At 35.7% G+C, this 14,493-nt stretch overlaps 1 protein-coding gene across 1 annotated transcript in view; it reads right to left on the minus strand.

Moving 5' to 3' along the window:
• Nucleotides 1-2,119: 2,119 nt before the first annotated feature.
• Nucleotides 2,120-14,493, minus strand: part of LOC143237458 (cuticlin-1-like) — a 43,016-nt gene continuing 30,642 nt past the window's right edge. Inside the window, exons 6-10 of the mRNA XM_076476731.1 lie at nt 11,833-11,981; nt 9,942-10,023; nt 9,103-9,265; nt 8,099-8,282; nt 2,120-3,881 (exon numbers count right to left, since the gene is read on the minus strand). Coding sequence (XP_076332846.1) covers nt 3,658-3,881; nt 8,099-8,282; nt 9,103-9,265; nt 9,942-10,023; nt 11,833-11,981 — 802 coding nt within the window. The 3' untranslated portion in view covers nt 2,120-3,657. The remainder of the gene's footprint in view (nt 3,882-8,098; nt 8,283-9,102; nt 9,266-9,941; nt 10,024-11,832; nt 11,982-14,493) is intronic.

The following is a 14,493-nucleotide window of genomic DNA, read 5'->3' on the forward strand; positions in this document are numbered from 1 at the left end:
ATGTATTGCTGTTTGTTTATAAATTTCACGCAAAGCTATACGAAGGCTATCTGCGCTAGCCGTCCCTAATTTAGCAGTGTAAGGCCACCCCCCGCCAACTCTTGAGCTACTCTTTTACCAACGAATAGTGGAATTGACCGTCACATTATAATCCCCTCCCATGACTGAAAGGGCGAGCATGTTTAGTGCGACGGGGATTCGAGTCTGCGACCCTTAGCTTACGAATCGAGCGCCTTAACCTTCTGGCCATGCCGAGCCATCTATTGATGAAATTAATATATTCATTATGGTTACTTAGATTGTACTTTTTTTTTTTTTTTTTTCATCAAGAAATCAAATCAAACTTCCCCAGTGATAGAGCACGTTACAATATTAGTGTCAGAAGCAGGATTACTTTATTGAAAATGAAATAAAAGTTTAATTAAATTTTAGGATGATAACTCGATCACGAAGTGAGATCAGATCTTTATTATATATGATTATAAGTTAAAAACCACATCGGACTATCTGCTGTGTCCACAGAGGGGAAGTGAACCCCTGATTTTAACGTAAGTTCTTAGACTTACCACTGCCCTAGCGTGGGACGCTTTTTGCGACTACCTGGCAATATCTTGTACATATAATTCCAACGCTCTCCCGGTGTTTTATTTAAAATGCTCACATTAAATACATATACTCTTAGAACTCTGACACTGGTAAGAAAATATAAGCCTTGAAATCCTGTTTTTCAACAATTCAAAGGACTGATAATAGATACAAGTATTTCAGGTTTTTGTTTAGATCAGTTACTAATATAATCTGGAGAGTTCAGTTAGTGTTTATAAAACAAAGTATTTTTTGTTTGTCGTGTTAAATAAATTGAAGCTCATGCAACGATTTTTTAAGAGAGCAAATAAAAATATTTAAAAGAAAAAAAACGAGAACTGTTTATACGTACAAAATTTGATTATTTTCTAGTAATAATTTGTTTTTAACGACTTAGTTACACCAGCTGATTTTTGAACCTATGGACAGGATGATTAGAAATACACTTTCACGTATAAAATAATTATCTGTTAATAATAACTTGCCCTAAGGGAACTAAAGCTTACTTGAGAAACACAAGTTTTAGTGTGTGGGGGGGTTGAACTGGTATAGGGTGTTTTGGGGCCATGCCGGGCCCCAAATCTACTCGAGGGCTATCTGCGCTAGCCGTCCCTACTTTAGCAGTGTAAGCCTAGAGGGAAGGCAACTAGTCATCACCACCCACCGCCAACTCTTGGGCTGCTCTTTTACCAACGAATAGTGGGATTGACCTAACATTATAACGCCCCCACGGCTGAAAGGGCGAGCATGTTTGGCGCGAAATTCAAAAAACAAACAAACAGGGTGTTTTAAAAACTGTGCTTTCCAATCAGCATACGAAGTCTATCTGTGAATAAAAATAAAAAAGCAGCTTGCGGGAGCATTATTTAAAAAAAAAAGTGCTACGTTCATTTATTCTCATGGTGCTGTTGTAGAGTTTTGTTCCTCTGAGACAAGTAGGTTTACAAATATTTTGTAAATTCGCTCTATAGTTTGTGTATACTGTTGAGGAGTTTACATAAATAATAAAAACAAACATCAAGTTAATATGTGTTATTTATATTTTTCTGCCTTTTATAAATAAAACATTTAAAAAATTCAAAAATGTTCTAAACTAAATAATATTGGTTGTGTTATCTTACGAAACCTTTTATTACGTAGTAACTTTTAGGTGTGCTATGTTTTTACAGAGATATATTGCGTGTAGATACTCATTTTGTATAGTAATAATGACCATGTACAAACTATCAATTCATATAATGGTAAGTATCGGCTTCTTTTGTAATAATGTACTGTGTAAGATTATCGGTTTCTAATAACAAAATGGCATGAAAACTAAATGTTTCTTAGCCTTCGTAGTTCAACGCTCAGTTTTAAAAAAATATGGTGTTTTCTGTAAAAAGAATCGTTTGTTACAGTTGTGCAGGATAACCTATAAAATCAGCTGATTCTGATGTGAAAGAGAAAGAAATTATAAAATTCGCTCATTTTCGTCTTAGTATTTTGTTATTGAAACATAAGCACTGTATGTTTAATTCTATAACCACAACACATATTTGTATATTGAAATAAATTTACTTCCAAGAACCTGGCTAAAATATTACAAAGACCACAGCTGACCTATTTTAATGTGCAACTACTTATAGCACCACATATCTCCGAAAACTGCTCAGCATAAATGAAGAGAGAGAAATACAAACAAACAAACAAAATTTAACTAGCCAGTATAATTTCCACATTTCGATAAACATTGCAGCATAGCTTTTGTTTTATTAAGAAAAGGAAGAAATAAGGTAGGAAAAATACATAATATTTCCATTTAAAAAAAACAACAACATAATATCACCGGAAACTAAAGCATCTTAAGGTGACCCACCAAGAAAAAATATCCTAAAGAGAAAAAACACGGTAAGTAACAATCCCCACTCTCACCACCCATCACCTTGTTTTAGCTGCCTATTGGGCCAACTGTTTTATATATGTGTATATATATGTATATTTATGTACAAAGTTAAACCTAGTTTCCCACATCTGTTTTTAGAGTTCAAGTTATTTCATTCATGCTAAAACGTCTACACTTATTTATCAAAACCAAAATCTTTCATGGTTTGTTTTCACATCTAATATGCATACCCGATATTCATAACTTATACTTTGAATTTTCGTGCTATCAAATAAATGCTAGGATAAAAGTTTTGCTAGATAATTTGAAGTGAATGATTAAGATATTCTTTCTCCAAACACTAGCTTGATATCAAACTCTGTCTTTCGATTTCTCTGAACTCATCTGTACTTGGGTCAACGTCCAAAGGTGGGATTCCAAGAATAACTAAACAGGAACGCCTTCCAAGTCCACTGTGACTTCAAACTGTTGAAAGAAGGATGCGTTTGGTACACCCTCTGTTATTCTCATCAGAGTTGCTTAATTATAGTATTACATCTAAGAAGCAAACGTGTTTAAATTGAGGCATTTATAATTAGAGGATATAATAAGCCCAACACAGAACTAGGTACCCTACCCATCCTAGGTCATCTGCAACTAAATGAATCTTTTGGCACAAGTTCTTACCTTAACCTTATCTGTTTAAAAAACTGTCAACATTAAATACATTTTAGTAAAAACCAGCACCTCAATAGCAGCAAATTATCTTGTTGAAAATCGTATAATTTCTAAAAAATATGACTGGAAAAATTCCACAATATTATAACTAATAGAATGTTTTTCTACACACAAAATATAATTTTGTTACCTAAGTATCCAAGTTTACGATAAATATTTGTAGACTGAGGCTTCAAAATATTTCCAAAACTTGTTCATAACTTGTGTCAGCATTTGAAAGCCAATTGTAAAATATAGATTTTCATATTACCTTTCAGTGAGAAATTATTTCGCACCTTACGCCAGTAAAGAAATAAATTAGTTAATGTTTCTTCAAATGTGTAATATTCGCATATTAATTGTATAATAGTTAAATGTTATAAAATTACTAAATATGCTGTTTTCTCCCCAAACACCGTGAGCTAGCTAATTAGTTTGTGGTTTCCTATGGTTCCACACACTCGATGGTAGACCCAGTTCGAAGATGTCCACACTTAGTCTCTGCTGTAGGCAGCGTTAGAGTAAGGCCCCGAGTAGATAGAACTGCCTGCTGTGCTAGTCCCCTTTCTCCTGCGACGACGATGAAGGATGCAGACCACTAGGAGAATAACAGCCAACATCAACAAGACACCGGCAATAGCAATACCAATTGCGAATTTTCTTGTGGACACACAAAATTCATCGTCGTCAACCGAGGGCAATGGTGTCACTCCAGACTCTGTAAAAGTTTGTAAAAGTATGTTATGATGTACTTACGTTTATTTATTATAAGACTGGGTTCATTTGAGAAAAATCTGTGTTTATACAGTGTCAACTACATCAATAGGTTTTCGGATACTTATCAAACTTTTACGTGGTTCTCCTCAGTTACTCTTAAATCTACAGATAAGATATGGCAGGGGTTCCCAACCGGTGGGTCGCGACCCCCAAGGGGTCGCGAGCCTTGGCAGGGGAGTCGCGTAGCCTTGTTAGAAGTAGCTTGGGATAACATTAATTTTATTTCATCAATTACATTTTCATGCGCTTACATTTTTTTTTCTTTCGGTGCAAAGCAAAACGTGTGCTACGTTAGTTCAGTGTCATTAGGTGATATTATGGGTGTATGTATGCGTGCCTGTGAGTGAATGTGCCTGTGTGAATGTGTATGTGTCTGCAACTGTATGTATGTGTGTACTAGTGAGTGCACGCGCATGTACGTATGCTTGTGTGTCTGTTTAGCTGTGATTACTTGTGTGTGTTCGCTGTCGACACGTGAGTCACATGTCCGTTGCTGATTGGTGGATGACGAATCGCACGGCTAGCCACGCTCTCTTCCCTCCCAGTACTTACCCCATCATTACTCTACCTGCACCCCCCACAAGTAGTCAGTGTAAGATCTACAGTTGCCAAAGCGTTCATTATTCAACATTTTTATTTTATTTTAACAAGGAGATAAGTAAGCAGTAGAGGTGAGTTGTGTCCGTGGCTAAACAGCGCAGATACTCAGGATGCTACCTCAACATTGGCTTCACCACTGTGCTCGCCAACGACGGCACCGAGAAACCCCAGTGTGTTTTATGCCATGCTGTCCTGAGTGCAGAGTCAATGAAACCATCAAAACTCAAGCGTCATCTCGAGATGAAACATCCAGAACACGCAAAGAAGAGTTTGGATTTCTTCAAACGGCATGAACGGCGTCTTAAAAGCCAAAGAATCGATAGAAGTGGGTTGTTTCAGCAGCAGAGTGCAGCCATAGTGGAAGCTTCATATGAGATTGCATTCGAAATTGCTAAACAAAAAAAAGCCTCAAACGATTGGAGAAACACTTCTTAAACCCTGCATGATGAAAGCAGTAAATCTTATTCTTGGAGAAGCCAGGCAAAGAAGATGCAGCAAGTATCCCTGTCAAATAATACTATACAGAGGCGCATTTCTAAAATGTCTATGGATGTGAAGGAACAGGTTTTGACTGAAATCAAGGGTTCCCCTTTGTTCTCCTTTCAGCTCGACGAGTCAACAGATGTAAGTTCATGTTCTCAGTTGCTTGTCTTCGTGAGATACATTAATTCAGGTGACATCAAAGACGAATTCTTATTCTGCAGTGCACTTGAAACCACAACAAAAAGCTGATGATGTCATGGGAAAAGTTTCAACTTTTTTTCAAGACGAAGATCTTCAATGGGAAAACGTGTGTGGGGGTTTGTACGGATGGGGCACCAGCTATGCTGGGATCGAAATCAGGATTCCAGTCGAGAGTGAAGAAGCTAGCACCTCAAGCAAAGGGCATCCACTGCATGATTCACCGATATGCTCTCGCCAGTAAGACTCTCCCTGCCTCTCTGCAGAAAGTGCTTGAATCTGTAATCAAAATTGTAAATTATGTGAAGACTCAAGCACTCAACACTCGCCTATTCATAGAACTATGCAAAGGCATGAATGCTGACCACGAAGTCCTTCTCTTCTACACAGCAGTACGTTGGTTGTCGAAAGGAAACGTTATTAATCGTGTCTTTGAAATGAAAGATGAAATAAAGCTATTCCTGGAGACTCAAGAAAGGAAAGATCTTGTAGCTCACTTCGAAGATGAAGCATGGAATAAAAGGGTTGCGTACCTAGCCGATATTTTTGACCAGCTGAACAAGCTCAATTTGAAGCTTCAAGGAAGGGAAACACATGTTCTCCTTTTTCAAGATAGTCTTCGGGCCTTTGTTTCCAAACTGCAGAACTGGCGTTGGAAAACCAATCTTGGAAACATCGCTATGTTTGAAAAACTTTGTGGAGTGACGGATGAGTCTCAGATCCAACTGGATCAGTTCCTCAAGGATGAGATTACCGAACATCTTCAGTCTCTAGAAAAGGAAGTCGAGCGTTACTTCCCTGAGCTATCACAGGAACAGGAGACCCTGGTAAGGAACCCATTTTGTACTGAACTTGATGTATCCAGCATCCCAGATGATATCCAAGATGAATTTCTGGATCTAAGGAACGACTCTTCAGCTCGTGATCTCTTCAAGGTGAAATCCGTGACTCAGTTCTGGTGCGCTATGTATCAGTCATACTCCAAAGTCAGCATGATAGCTTTACGTGTCCTTGTTCCATTTGCTTATACCTACTTGTGTGAGGCAGGATTTTTTCACTCTTGTCAATATACAAACAAAGAATAGGAACAGATTGAATGTTGGAGATGACATGAGACTGGCTCTAACAAACGCTCGGCCACGAATTTCAAAGCTTGCTGCTGAAATGCAACATCAGGCATCTCACTAGCTGGGTTGGATAGCTATTCAAACCTATGTTAATATTATTTTAAGAAATATATGTTCTTTTTTGTGAATTCAGGTTGGACTAATGTGATTTAATTTGCTAATAAATAATTACAGAATTTAATATTTTTTTAGATGTTTCTTTCCCTCTCCTTCACAGAAAATAAAAGAAAAATTAAGCTGCTGATAGTAAGCCCTAAGTAGGGGGTCACATGGGTTTCAAACTTTTAGGTAAGGGATCGCGAGTGCCAAAAGATTGGGAACCCCTGAGATATGGTGAAGAAAGATGATTTGGTTAATATTCCCTTCTTCATAGTCGAATTCTAGAGTTCTCCACTTTCCCATCTTGCGTTTTTCGCCTTTGAATAGGTGGTTTCCTACACTCTCTGAAACGTAAATTGAAGTATCAACAGTTCTGTCCATGAGCTCTTTGATATAACAAACTGATAGAAGATTCTTCCATAAAAGTACAACAGAAGTTGTACTGTTAATTCATTTTCAGCCCCCTAGTGGCACAGTGGTATGTCTGCGGACTTACACACTAAAACCCGGGTTTCGATACCCGTGGTGGGCAGAGCACAGATAGCCCATTGTGTAGATTTGTGCTTAATTCTAAACAAACAATTTATTTTCATCGGAGAAGTTTTTTAACTCAGTTTCTGTTTGTTTCTTGTTAAGTACATACTTGTAGAATGGACTGTCAGTCCATAGGAATAAAATAACGAACTCTAGTGTCATAATACCTGAAATTTATCTGAACCACCAGAGGAGAGGACGTTAAACCAATTAATACAAAAATGATTAGTGGTACGTTAGATTAGTTGAAAAGTAGGTTAAAATTCGCCTAATTTGAATGTTTTATTACTTACTAAATACAGTATGAGTATTTTTTTATGAATTATTGGAGTATTTTTCTTGTGATGCAGTACCAAAATTTTGCTCCCAAGAGATCTAGTCTTAGCCCGTTTATATTTTGTTTTTGGTAGAACCGTTTTTTTCTGGTTCTGTATATGAAGTAGTTGAATATTTGGGACCTGAGTATAATTAAGAATGACAAGAGTTATTGAAAGAGACTAACTGATATAGATCACATTAGGGCTACCTTTGGAACAAATTTCACAGATACTTCATTCATCAGATACACTATATAATCTGACAAAAACGTTAATGAGGGAGCAGGGTAATATTTTCCACACTTTTCAATAAGATACTCACAGAGGGTATGCAACGTTTAAGAGCTGCGTTGTCCTCTTGGAGAAGAAATACTTACTGTATAAGTAGACATAAAACTATGATAATTTCTTTACCTATATATGTTGGGGGGGGGCTTAGACGCGATGTCTCTCCAGATGCTCTCAAACTAACAAATGTGACACGTTATGGGGTCTACCGTGGAGCACTTCCATGTTCAAGACATTTTATAGTTTGGGGTTAAAAATACAGTAAATTTCGGTTTCAGTAAATACCCAGTTAACCCAAGTTTTATTTTCACCAGTATATAAATATTAAACCACTACCTATTAGCTATGATGGAGGGAGTGTGGTTTTTAATGAACTTTCCTTTTGCCTAAAAATATAAATAATCATCACATTGTACAGATACTGCTATGCTCGTAATTAACTATAGGTGAAGTCACTCTACTGAAATATTTTATGATATAAATATTTTTATAGTATGTAGATGTTAGCTTACCATCATCATTGTCCACGTTGTCCACTTCATTGACATGCAGACCAGAAAATACTTCAACGCTAAGATCTCTCACATCCTGCTCCTCCTGGCGCAAGTCCTTGAGGTCGCCTTTTTCTTCCACTTCACTCTCTCTTTTTCTTCTCCGTCTCAAGAAGTTTCGGCCCCTGCTGTCACACTGCGGAGGCTAAAAAGTGATAAGAAAGAAGTAAGGAACAGTTTGATTTGGATACGCGAAATGTTAAGCAAATATATATTGTTTTCATAAGTTATTTGTAAAGTATTTTCTTAAAATATTCTGCATTTTGTTTGTAGAAAGTTTCAATATTTAGAATGCTAAAATTCGGGGTTCGATTCCACGTGATAAAAAATGTGGATGGCCTATTGCATAGCTGTGCTCCGAAACATTAATCCAGTTCAAGCAGTTTTTTTTTTTTCAGTTAGCATTAGATTAGTGTCTTCTTATGCATGAATATGTAATTAATTTCAACGTAACTGAGAATTTCTTGGAATTAAAATCATAAATAACAAAAATGAATCAAATATTTCGTATTCATTCATTGAAGATCTACCTGAATTTGTAAAACAAATAGCTTACGCGTTTCCAACAGCTTCAGTTTTATAAATAATACATTTTCAGCTCTATGTCAACCTCATACTCTTTCTGAGTTTAGGTTCTTAAGACATACAAAGGTTTTGATTATGAATTCTGTAAAAGAAGTTTGCCTGATACTTCGACAGTTGTATTAAGCTTAGAGATGCATAGTTTACAATGACCTATTTGGTAATAATTACGAGATAATGAATGCAACAACATGAATGGTTGATTTATATTTCACAAATATTCAAAATCCTCGAGAAACAACAGACGACGCAGAAATATTCCACATATTTTAAAAATCGTTGATAGAACCTTCACACCTAAAAGAACTTCCTAAATAACATGTGTGTGACTAAAGTTTCCTACTTTGCGGTCTATTAAAAGCACCATGTTAGTTCACACTTACCACATCATCACAACTTCCATCGTTTTTCAGACACAGCTTTACATTACACTGATAATAGACCGAAGATGTATAGGGGAATTTATGTGCTTGAAATGTCACTTCTGCTCGGGTCTTATTCAGAGTGTACTGAAAAGGTCCCATTATCTCGTTATCTACTGGGCATCTGAAAGAACATAGAGCACAAAATATTACACTTCAAGTTGCTTTTCAATACGCTTAAGAAAAGTTAGAAAAATACTAGATTTTGTACCAACTTCTGCCCTTTCTGTTGTGTTCTACTGTACACCGTTGTAAAGTGAATAAACATTTACTGCCTTATAAATCAAGAATTGATTTGTCTCTACTGTACTAGGAGGGCCCATTAATTGATGCTTTAATTTACACAAAAATTATTGTAAAATATTATGAGCCGCAGTTGTTTCCACCAATGACTTAAAACTAACACATTATTTCTGATTCTTCAGAAACTTAAAGTAACGTTTGTTGGTAATCGTGAATTCTGTGAACCATAAAATTATAATTGTGAGGAGGCAAAATTATATTTACTCCCAACTTTCTGATACATTTTTAGTATCCATTTACAATTCTTAAATTGAAAACTGTGTATATGTAGCTTCAATAGACTAAGTAACAGCTGTTTCAGCTTCCTAAACATGGACGTAAAGAAACTGAATGAGAAGGATTTGTTTATTACTGAAAGTCCAAGCAAAGTATAAATCTAATAATTTAAAGAACTAAATCAGTCTAAAATTCATAGATTACAGCATTTAAACTGAATATTCAATGAGCACCAACATATGAAGATAAAGTTATTAGGTAAATATTAATCAAAACTTTACCCTTCGTTGTTGATTAACGGTTGTTCTCCCCAGTTCAACCCATCACGAACCAAGCAGTTTGTAACCTTCATGCCATAAATATCTGAAAAAAAAAAAAAGTAGACACGTTCAGAGACTAAAACAACACAGAATACTGCGTAGAACGTTCAAGTGTATGATATCTTTATTTGCCTCTATTAATGGAAAACAAAGGAAGGGGTAGTTATTTCTATTCATCACCAATACAAGCACTATGATTATTATTTACATTTCTGAAAGCCGAAACCACACATTCATGAATACTCTTGTGTCTACAGTGTGTTTGAAAGAGAAATTGTTATTTTAACTGTGGAATAAATTTGTATTTCTCGTATTCAGATAAATATAATTTAATTTGCTAATTCAAAATCATGTTGTATTAGTTTTGACAACATTATCAGTTTGTATATATTAAAGATTTCTTTTTTACCAAAGGTGAAATTGAAAAGAGAGTATATGATGTAGAGGCTGGCTCGGCATGGCTAGGTGGTCAGGGCGCTTGACTTGCAATCTGAGGGTCTTGAGTTCGAATCCCTATCACATCAAACATGCTCGTCCTTTCAGTCGTGGAAGCGCTACAAAATTATTCTTAGTGAAAGAGTAGCCAAAGAGTTGGCGGTGAGTGGTGATTGTTATGTGCCTTCCCTCTAGTCTTACACTGCTAAATTAGGGACGGCAAGCACAGACAGCCCTCGTGTAGCTTTGCGCGAAATTCAAACACAAACAATAAACAGACATAGAGTCCTAAGGCATTCTTTAACTGACCACACCTTTACTGTAGACTGTAGTATCGGACTCAAGACCCCATAGATACTTTTACTGTAGGTCTGTCTACCATATGCTGACCCTAGCCCTCTCTAATATGTAAGTTTATCAGTGCAACTGCCTGTTCGTTTGTAATACTAGTTCCCATTAATCGTCTACTACAGCTACCCCCTCGTTGTCACTGTAGCAGTGGATAAGTCCACTCATTTTTAATGCTGGCTATTAATAATATGTTACTATAGCAATACAGCTGCTTACTCGTTTGTAACGTTATTTCCACTGTAACATGCTACTATAACAATACAGCTGCCAACCAGTTTTTAACGCAGCTCTATGCAATATGTTGTAGCATGTTATTATTTATTCTTTTATAACAAGCAAGTGCTATACCTTTATTCGATAAATCTTTGTATAAAATTAATGTGTTTGTGAGAAGAATTAACTAACTGAGAAGTCATTCCAATCATTGTCTCGAATTAAGATTATATAGTACCGTGTTTATTAAGATTATATACTCCATTGTTTATTTAAGGTGGCGCTGGCCTGGCCAAAATGCTTTTTAACCGCTTCTATGAGGCTTGGATCACACCAAAGTGAAAACTTGTTTGTACAAAGGTTTATACAAGATTAAGGGTGAAATAGAAATTATCGCTAATATTGGAAGTCAAAGACTATGAAATTCCACTCTAAAACACTACTATGAATTAACAGTGTGGGTACAGGCGCACTCCACTAGTCACTATATATTGTTTGTCTCGTCTCATGCAAACATGGCCAGCTAAGTTTCATACATCTGTCGTTAAGTGTCAACTACGTATCGATATGGTCGTTTTCCTTTCCACTTTTTTTTATGTTTGTGATTAGTTTTAGTATATTATAAACAAGTGTTTTCGATCCTCTCGTTACTGCGATAATTAGATATTACCTTTTGGTTCCAGTTTTACCTGGGAATACTACTTCAAACTGACCGACCTTTAGTAATACTGTCTCCCACTAACATGTTACTATGAAAGAAAGTTTTCTTTTCCAGTGATCAGAGCTGTGAACATTGAATAATATACTTCAACACATACAAATATATAAATATTTATGGTGCTTTTGGGCTCACCTTGGACATCAATCTTAATTACTAGAGTGAGACGTTCACCAATCTTAACATTTTCAGCAATAAATTCTTGGTCAGAAATTTCTTGGAAAATCTTCATAGTACAAGCAGGCATTGGGACGGTGGCGAACATGGGAGTCGTACCTAACATACTGAAATAAAACCAGAATAACTAGATTGTAACTTTAATACTTGAACAAGAATATTGCAGTCAGATGGAAGGTATGTTGAGATTAGAGCGATTATTGTGTAAGTTTTCACCCAGATGTATTAAAGAAATAAACTATATATAAACGAAACCGCTCCCAGTCTCAGTATACAAATATAAATTTGTCTTACTTAATTATTTTATTATATAACGATAAAATAAAATTCTATGACATTGGGAACAATCTCGCACATTCTACGTATTTTGATGTCTGACACCGTAATACGACTAAGCATATTTAGCGACCCCAGTGGCATGTCTGCGTACTTACAACGCTAGAAACCGGGTTTCTATACTCATGGTGGACAGAACAGAGATAACCCGTTGTGAAGCTTTGTGCTTGATCCCAAACAAACAACAGAGTGTATGTGACTGTTTCCAGTATCACAGTATTTTATTTAATTGTAAACAAAGTAAAATAATTAAGTATAACAAATTTTCCTTGTATTGTAAGCCCTAGAACAGTTTCATTTTTAACCAGTTGTTTGTTGTCAAACGTTGGCTTTATGTCTTTAATACATATATGTAGCACCGAAGATATACCTAACACAATAATGAACAGGAACAATTTATCCAAATGGAAGACGAACTTCAAACAATACCGGAGAACGAAAAACAATCAGAATGAAGTTTAAGCTGCTAGTAAAGTAGAAGCATGCTTAATAAGATCTAACTCTTTATAAATGTACGAAAAAACATATAATTCAAACTGAAGTATTACATACTACAGTGAAAAAAGTTAAAATAATGAGATTAAAGGTACGTGTAAAAACGCTGATGAAAAGCCAAGTAAGTAGCAAAATAAAAAATGTTAAACAGATGGAAGACGATGCTTAACACACTGAAGAGGAGTGGATTGGTCAGATGAATATAACACGATAAAAAAGGGGTTAAAATAAGTGGAACTCAAAATATTTAAATACGTTAAGAAGAATATTTTGTTGGAGAGGTGGAAGTTAATGTGTGATAGAACAACAACAACAACAAAAGGTTCAAACAGAATGAAGTCGAAATTTAATACACTAAAAAACATAGGTCATAGGCGTGACAGAGAAAACTTTAATACAACCAGGTTGAATATAATATGTAATACATTGAAAGAACGTGAGTTAGTCAAATAAAAGTATGAATGAAGGAACATTTAGATCATGAGTTTCTTCTTCATTCTGTAAAAGGATAACAGAGGTTTTAGGTTATTGTAAAACAACCTGAAGTTCAGAGTATTTTCTAAATAAAAATATGACTTGAGGATAAATGTACAGAATATACATAGAAGGAAGCTACGTGGGAATGGGACATTTGAAAGTAAAAGTATCTGATATTTTTACGAAAGAAATTTCGAATTTTATAGCAAATCAAAATCGATAGTTTTAAATGAATACTAAAGCTTTGATAACAACTGCTATACCTTATACTATAACATACACAACAAGAAATAAGGAAGGCTAAACTCTCTACAGGTCAACATGTTACGTAATGATTTCCGGGTAGTAATTTATAGCTGTACAACATAACTGAGGTTTATTTATTGTGATGCGACAAAGATTGCACGCAACAGTGACTGTCGTTAGAACAGGTATGGTAACAGAGTCACGATTTTACACCTAGGACCATGGCTGCCAGCCACAATTATAGCGGTAGGTAAATACAACAACCATTAGACCATGCTCAAGTCGATTCTGACTTGGCTGCACTTTCAAAGAGTGTGAGTGAACTTTTCCTGGTATTCCAAGGATGTGTCTACTGTCAAGGTCGCCTCTACTTCTACCTTCGACTCGTGATAGTTTCGTGAAGAACGGGTTCTCTTTGATATTTTTTTTATTTTCAGACTTCACATAAACCTTCAGCAATGGGATGAGCGTAAACAGGCAGCGTTCGTTGATTTGCTTTCAGTGTTCGGAAATACAGAAAGTTTTAATGCTGCCATCTTGAAGACAATGTGCATTACTTAAAATAACCTGAATTACTCAACTGAAAGCGTGTGTGTAGGGAGCCCGAAAGTATTCTGTTTCTAGAGTAAATAATGCCAAATTTGAGATCAACAAATTATTTTTATCTCTTGCTCTTGAAGTTCATATGTCATGCTGTGTTGTAGCCTACGTAATGCATAATTCTTCTCGTGATTCATGGCATGCGCATGTTTTATTAACGTCACGATACTACAAATTGCAACCTTAAGCGTCCCTTATGTGACATAAATTTAGTAACTACTGATTTACTGACAGACAACAAATAACTGTATTGTGGTGCGAGAGGTTAAAGCAGTTGACCCTTTCAGGCAGCCTTTGGTCACCTTCCAGGGAAAATTATCAATTCAAATAATAAAAAAGTATAAATAAATAAAATAAAACGTAAATAGCACATTTAGTAACCAATAACCAATAATAACTTTAGTCCTTGACACGGATCTTTAATACACGAAACCAATGACAAGTAAACCATCAAAATTCATTTCA

The sequence above is a fragment of the Tachypleus tridentatus genome, chromosome 13 (assembly GCF_004210375.1).
Source record: "Tachypleus tridentatus isolate NWPU-2018 chromosome 13, ASM421037v1, whole genome shotgun sequence".
Taxonomy (NCBI): Eukaryota; Metazoa; Arthropoda; class Merostomata; order Xiphosura; family Limulidae; genus Tachypleus; species Tachypleus tridentatus.